At 39.0% G+C, this 8,242-nt stretch overlaps 1 protein-coding gene across 4 annotated transcripts in view; it reads left to right on the forward strand.

Moving 5' to 3' along the window:
* galm (galactose mutarotase) overlaps positions 1–8,242 on the forward strand; it is an 18,254-nt gene extending 10,012 nt beyond the window's left edge. For all 4 annotated transcript variants that reach the window (XM_035663362.1, XM_035663365.1, XM_035663364.1 and 1 more), the window contains 3 exons: positions 3,168–3,318; positions 3,409–3,583; positions 4,473–8,242. In XM_035663362.1, the coding sequence (XP_035519255.1) occupies positions 3,168–3,318; positions 3,409–3,583; positions 4,473–4,550 (404 nt within the window). In that variant the 3' untranslated portion in view covers positions 4,551–8,242. The remainder of the gene's footprint in view (positions 1–3,167; positions 3,319–3,408; positions 3,584–4,472) is intronic.

Consider the following 8,242-nt stretch of genomic DNA (forward strand, 5'->3'; position numbering starts at 1 on the left):
GAGATTGAGAAGTCATATGAGTAAATAAGTCAGTTTACAGAGGTATTCCAGACTCTACAAGATGTGTTAATGAGAATGTGTTAATATCAAGACATGAAATCATGAGCTTTATTCACCAGATATTGTATGTACTGAAAAAACATGTACAACTGGCAAGTAGTAACCAGCTACAGGAAGCTGAAACAGTCAAATGGATTATAGACAACAGTTGGCTCCACAGCAGAATTATCTTTTGTGTTCTTGTCTCTGTTTCTATTTCCAGAGGTCAGGTCCTATTGTTTTTTTTGCAGTTTGAGATAAATGCTAGTTTAGTCTTCATTTACTTTTTGCATATGTTAAATCCATCATGTCTCTGTGGAAGCACGAACGCTTGTACTTTAGTGTGGGAGTGCATTTCTTCGTGCTCTGTCAGACAAACACTCTCATTACTCCACAATTAGCTCTGGTCTCCCTTGGAGATAGAGGAGCTAATGACTGTTTATTTATACCACAGAATCTGTGTTAGAATGGAAATCCACCTCAAGGGCTGACAAGACTTAAAAATATAGAATCAATTCTGTGTCATGCTGAGTTAAAAGTAGAGGGTTGTACTCAAGTCTTGACAAGCTGGTCCTGCCTATTTCTCCAGCCTCTGTGCTAACTGTCTGTTAAATCCCCAACAGGAGGATAGATTGAGGGTGAGAGATGGGATAGTATTGTCTCAGAGTAGTGCACACTGAGCCAGTAACATTTAGTACAGCTAACTGATTATAAAAATAAGAATTTTTATCACTGCAGTTCAACACCAATTAACATGCTGTGACCTGTTATTTTATAGTCTAATATACAGTAGTATTTTTACTATTTTCTGGCTTTCATTTACAGTCACATTGCATTACATTTCTGAAAGCCTGTGTTTCTAAAAGAATTATGACTTCCGGTGATGCAAGCACCTGAGTAGCCACGTTTTGGCGGAGCTCTGGCACACTTATCCTGCAATATTGGCATTTTTTATTCCTGGTGGCGTTCATCTCACGGAAAAGCGGAGTGGTTACTCCGGGTGATGTCCCTGGACTGATTCTTCCCACCCACAGGCTTTACTTATTTTGGGATTTCCATTACCACATCATTAGAAGCAATGTACAAGGCCAACTTTGAACCTCTTTTAAAGCGTATATGTGATGACTTGGGCAGATGGATAACTCTTCCACTGTCAATGATGGGTAGAATTGCCTTACTCAAAATGAATATTCTACCAAGACTTCTTTATCACTTTCAAATGGTCCCTATTTTATTAAATAATAAAACAATTAGGAGGGGAAATGGCTGGATCAGTTCATTTATTTGGAACAGAAAGAAACCACGACTAAAAATGGCTAAGTTGCAAATGTCTGTAGAGCAGGGAGGCTTAGCCGTCCCAAATATTATGCTAGCTGCACAGCTCCGATACATAGCTGAGTGGATTAATAATGACCCAGAATCGGTGTGGCTAGATCTGGAATCTGTGAATGCAGGTAATGGCCTCTCAAGTCTTCTATTTGCCTTGGGGACAATAACATCTTAATTACAACAAGTCTGCAAGCTTGGCAAGCAATAAGGACGTTAGAGGGTCGTTCTAAAACATTGTCCTCACTAGCTCCGATATACGGTAATATGGATTTCGCCCCAGCCCGCTCAGACGGGGGATTTAAGATGTGGGGGGAGGAGGGGGATTTTAACTCTGGGACATTTATTTGATAAAGGAGTAATGCTTACATTTGAACAAATTCGACAGAAATATGGTCTCCCGAGAAACCACTTCTTCAGATATCTGCAAATTCGAAGCTTCATTCAGAATCAAAACAGGTATGACTTTGACTGTCAGACTTCACAGATGGAACGTTTAGTTCTTGGTAGAGGCAAGAATGCGGTTCTCGATCGGGGGTTTGCTGAGCTCAATAGCGATATGAACTTAGAGTATCTTCGATGCAAATGGAGTGCTGATTTCAATCTTATAATAGATGAATCGTCATGGCTGGAAATATGGCGGTTAGCTAGAGAGATCTCCGTATGTAACAGAACCAGAGAGACTCAGTTTAGAATATTGCATCGCTTGCAGATCACACCACAGCTCAGACACAGGATGAACTTTGTCTGAAAAGTGTTCCAAATGTCAAGTAGAGGTGGGAAGCTATAGGCACTGTATGTGGACATGTATCCATGTTGAGGATTACTGGGGTAAAATTGTTAGTAAACTTAATTAGATTTTTAATGTCCAGCGGGATGCTGATTCTCAGGTTCTGCTTCTTGACTTGCCCAGTCCTCATATTAAAGGNNTTCTCACATTTGCTGCTCGGAAAAATATATTGCTTAGATATATATATGTAAGCAATTTTTGTAGGATCTGGACCCCTTTCTTTAAATATGCTGGTAAAAGACTTACAACTATTCTATTAAAAGGGATGATAGATGACAATGAGGAAAACTGGCTAACATGTTTTTGGGTCGTAAGGTGGACATTGATTTGCTTATAATTATTTTTTCTTTTATTTATTTATTTGCTTTCTTTTTAAAAAAACAATAACATAGCATTTTCTCTCAAATTGATATTGTTATTTTCTTTATTACTCTTCTTTCTTTCCAGATATGTATTCGCTGCATCGCTGTCAATTGTAATGGGGCTGAGCGTTTCCTTATGTCTGTGTGTAAATGTGTATGTACATATACTTAGATCCCATGTCTTCCCAGTTATACTCACAGTTTATTAAGGTAGGGAGACTATTTTCTCTGAGTGTATTGTATTGTGTATATCACATAACAAGTAGTCCGAGATTTGTTTTTTGTGGCCATGTTTTGTTGTTGTTTGTTGTCTGTGTTTATATCAGAAAATGTAATAAAAATATTATTAAAAAAAAAGAAAAAAAGAATTATGATTCTGCACTTTTATTCTGAATGGCAGAATTTTCCCAGAGCTGTTGCACATGGATTTCCATGCATGTTTTTTCTGCCATGGAGTCCCTCAGGGGGCTCCATTCAATCCAATATAACACTGCCACTAATTAATTAACTAATTGACTTCCATGATGGTGCTACATTTTGCTGAAATTTCTCACATGACTTTTTTTCCCTCAGAGAATGGACTGTGCCTCGTTATCTAACCTTTGTTCATTAATACTCAATCACCAATCAATAACCTATTCTGTCCACAGGAGAGATCAGAGGAGTGGAAGGCACACCCTTTGACCTCAGAAAGCCTGTTCTGATTGGCCCTCGGCTGAAGGAAGTTCCAGGTCCGGGGTTTGACCACAACTTCTGTCTGTCACCACCCGGTGATACTTGGGCAGAGAGACACGCTGCCAGGTTTGTCTCAATGTCTCAAACACACTGCACACACTCTAAATACACACCAATGTCTTTAATAAATACCTCTTTCTTCATCTATGACTTCAGAGTGTGTCACCCAGCCAGTGGGCGTGTCCTGGAGGTTTCCACCAGCCAACCAGGAGTCCAGTTCTACACTGCCAACTTCCTGGATGGCTCTATTACAGGAAAGGGCGGGGCTAGGTACAGGAAGCACAGCTCCTTCTGTCTGGAGACACAGAACTGGCCCGATGCCATCAACCAGGTATGAGGATGATAAGATGTTGTTTATAGTGATCTGTTTGATTATATTGTTGAGAAGGATGAAATTGCATCTTCTTTTGTAAATGTAACTTGCTACTTGCGGACTGTATAGGCAGTCACAACAACCTGGCAGTACGCAGACGTCTGTACAGAGCTTCTCAACCTTTTAGAGTCGTGGCCCCAGAGAATAATCCGGTTGATGTTTCCCCCATGTATAACATAACACATGAAAGCCATGAAAAACACTTTCATGTGTAAAAAGCTTTGCCCACAGAAAAAACACGCATTGCGTGTTTTTAGATTTATTGAAATAACGGCACCCTAATAGTCAATAGTCAACATGTCTGCGCATTTTAGATTTAAGCTGTGTCCCTAATCAGAAAAAAGCTGATTTTTGGGTTAGTGGTTAGGGTACGGGTTGGGGTTAGGCAAGTAGTGGTCCAGGGTGTCTGCAGGGTTTAAAGTTTAAAATCCAATAATCAGAATTTTAGGCCTTAAAATGTATTAAATATGAGTTTGACAGATCTTAAAGATATACCGGATTAATTATGTTACTTGAGTAACACAATGATGTGTTTTGATCATGCTGTCACAACTACAAAACCAAACCGACATGAAACCAAAACATATTATTATTATTTTTTTTTGCCACTATGGATATAAAATAGGTCTTAAATTACATTCATAATGGTCCTACAAGGTCTTAAAAATGTAGCTTGTTGGGGAGCCTAGTTCACCTGGTGGAGCTGGTGCCCCATGTTCCAAGGCATGAGTCGTTGATGCAGTGGCCATGGGTTTGAATCTGACCTGTGGCCCTTTGCTGCAAGTCATGCTACGTAATGTCCCCAAAAAGTAAAATTTTGTGTGTGTGTGTGTGTGTGTGTCTCCAGACCTCATTTCCTGATTGTCTCCTGCGTCCTGGTGAGAACTACCGACATGTCACACGCTTCACCTTCACCACTGACTGATCCGACCTCTGCCCACAGTTGGACAGAGAATTATGGATTCATATCCAGTTTTCACAGGTTAATCATGAGGGATGCACGATATGGAGTTGTTTTTAGCCGATATGATAACCGTTAATTACCTGCTTCTCATGGCCAATACCGATAAGATAAAAATAATTTCACATTTTTGTGTGATTTTTTAGTGAACAAAGATGGATGATTTAACATTCAGTAGCTCTGTTTTAACTTAAACTGACTTCACAACGACAAACAACAGTTCTGACTCTTCAAATGGTTATTTAGTTTTTCTAATAAAGTTCATCATGAAATTTCACAAACATTTACTTTAAAGAAACATACCTTATCAGCTGTAATTTATAAATCGGGATAATTTACTATAATATAAATTTCCCATTATCAGCCAACTTATCTGCCCTGATAATTATCATGCATCCCTGATAATCGTGTCTTGTACAATTACAGCAGCCAGTGCCTTTTTCACACTGTGTGAGTGATCTGATTTAGATTTGTTAATGTGAAGAACTTTACCACACCAGTGCTGTGACCGGTTTACAGCCTGTGCACGTCAGGTGTGGGGCAGTGACGTGATGCTCATAGTCCCACCTGACCAAACACTGTTAGTTATAATGAGGTTTATGATCCTGTGCCATTCTTACATCAAACAAAAAAGTAATAATAAAGAGCTTACTCACTCAAGCTGGTTATTGCCATTTGTTCCAGTTTGTTCTTTTTAGAATCAGATTGGTCCCTGTTCACTGATTCATTGTAGTCCATCTGTCATTATTTATGCAGTGTTAAGAATCAGAGAGAAATCAGACTGTACACATTATTTATGTTATGTAAGATTGCACCGTGTGTGTGTGTGTTCAACATCTTTACACAGGCTGAACTATTCCTAGAACAATAGGAGAGGAGGCAGGTTTGGGTGAGAGGGCATCCTACTACACTGCTAGGAGACATGTTGTGTTGCTATGGCAACCTCTTATCTGTTGCTCAGAGAGAGATTTCATAAAACGTGATGGAAGTTGCAAGCCTCGCTGCCCCAGAGCTGGAGAAAAGAACAGAGAGCAGACCTCCATCAAACAGCGTCTTCCTTTTTCTGATTTCTGTTTGACTGCAGGGAGCAGACTAGTGTGAGACAGCCGTCACAGTCAGCGTCACAAACCTGCAGCTGAATTTCACGCAGGGAGGAGTGAGGGCTCTGATTCCCACTGTTAACAGGAACACTGACAACAACACCCTCTCAGGTAGTTCAGTTTAGTTGGTTTATTTCCTGCCGTTAACCAGCTCTTCCTTTCGAGTTTGTTGCATTTTGTTAATATTTAAGGAGTATTGAATTATTATGGCCCTATTGTAAGAAAGGAATTAATTTGATCCCAAATTAATCGCATTTTAAGGTGCTCAAAAGTGGGGGAAATTTCTTTCTGATATGGGTGTGGCAAAATGGTATGATTAACGCCCCCTACACAATTTTAAGAAAGCAGCCCCCGCAGCATGTTTAACCTACATGTACCAAAATCGGAAAGCACATGTATCGTGTCCACACTGACAAAAAAGTCCAACAGGAAGTCAGCCATTTTGAATTTAATGTGCAATTGCTGCACGGTTTTTACCATTTTCCCGGGGTTGTACTTTAACAAACTCCTCCTAGGGGGCGCAATCGAACCATTTTGCTTTCCCAAGTGTGAGACCCATATGACATGTCAATTTTCACCACCACTGACCACCACTTTAGGAGATCCCTTCTTAATGCATTTTCAGTGTAAGGGATGGGGGACGAAAAATCCACATTCCTCGTTTTGTGCAGATGTGTTCCATAATTGATCTGAACCTTATATGAGGCTTCGGCAGTCTGACTTCATCAAATCAAGTGGATGTCTTATCTTCATATCTAGTGTAGAGTATTGGGCTGCAGTGGAGGGACAGTAACAAAGAGAGTTCATTGTTAATAAATGTAATAAATAAATTGGCTGGGTAAATGACAAAACTCAATACATTTTACTGTTCCTAATAGCTGCTTTTAAGAATGGATGATGGATGACTGTGGAAATTTACATTATTAAAAATCATTTCATTAAAACATCAAGCGCTGTCTTTGGTGGTGGAGTTCTCCTTTTTGACTGCACCTCCAGGCAGAGCAGTCTAAATTCAGCTCACATTCCCTCATACCAGACAGACATGGCTTTCTTGCAGCAAAAGCAGTGGGTTGGTGTCTGCTGATTGGTGTGTTTCAGTGTGCCAGCTGCTGTCAATCAAACACAGACACCAACACACTTCTCCAGCCAGCTGAGGCAACAGAAGCATTTGGATACTTCCCTGAATAATAAAAAGCTATTAACAGTACATTTTAACAGCACATTGATTTTATTTTGACCATATAAATGGATGATGTGATTTTAGTCAAGTGCAAAAGCTCAATTTACATTTTGTATGCAAATTTCTAATTCACATTTAATTAATTATAAATATGGCAGTGTTATACTGTCCCTCATGGAAGTTGCGATCCCAAATAATGTAAATTAAACCAATATGTGAATTCTGTGGGATCACTGCGACCGCAAATTCAACGAGTCGAGTTTTCACCAATTATAGCAGTCCTTAATACCTTAAGTCATTCGTCACCAAACTTCTTCTTTTGAAGATGCCTTCGATTTTTAGTAAATTTAATTGCACTGTATTGCAATTTTCACTTTCTTTCGCAATTTCGTTAGAATAAAAATGCTTACAAACACATGCATAACAAGTTTTTAGAATAAAGTCTGTGAAATCAGGCACAAGAATCCCCCAAAAAGCCACAAACATTTTGGAGGACCTGGTTATACTTGGCAATACACACTGAAAATAGTTTGGCGGTAGAACCTTTATTTAATTTTGACAGTAGTGATTCATTGACAAACATGAAAATGAATGATTTTGTTTTAATATTTCACCCCTGAACTCCCCTTAAAAGATTTTCAGGCGTAATATTGAATAACTCACAAAACTAATTGGAATACTTTTTGGATTGTGAATCTGATACACATATTGTAATTGCAAATAGCAAAAAGTTTCATTTATATGCTTCTGTCATGATAGTTTATAAAACAATAGAGTTTCAGAGGGCCCATGGTCAGAATAAAACTACCCTGAAATATAAGTGACTAAAGCTTTTTTATTGAAAACATTTGAAGGGATATTTCAGTGCAAAACTGTAGATTCTCAAAATGTATGTGTAATAATGTTCACCTATTTCACTGTCCTGACACTGCCACTAACATATCCCCACTGTCTGCTCCTCACTTTACAACTGCTGACAGTATTAATAATACATGATTATTGATTTACAGCGCTGCTACACTGTAAGTCGCTCTAGAATAAAGTGATCATCTACACCAATCCATGCCAAAATGTAGGTGTAAATCCATCTCAAGAACAACATGTGCCTTAAAAAAGAGATGTTGAAAGGAGGGAATGATATGAGGGGGGAGAGAGCCTGCAGCAGAACAGAAAACTGATGAGGTGGTGAGTGGGAGGCTTTTAGCTGAAACAGTAAGAGGAGAGTGGGGCTGTGCATGAATCATATGAAACTGCAATGGAAACAATCTATGTTGGAAGCAAGAGTTTCAATAAAAAATTCAGCTGTGTATTTATTACATTTGAAAGTATGAGCTTAGATCTGAACTGAAATAAAGCTAATTTCTCTAACTGATAAA

Source organism: Morone saxatilis, unplaced genomic scaffold (genome assembly GCF_004916995.1).
Source record: "Morone saxatilis isolate NCDOM2014 unplaced genomic scaffold, NCSU_SB_2.0 Contig19, whole genome shotgun sequence".
NCBI lineage: Eukaryota > Metazoa > Chordata > Actinopteri > Moronidae > Morone > Morone saxatilis.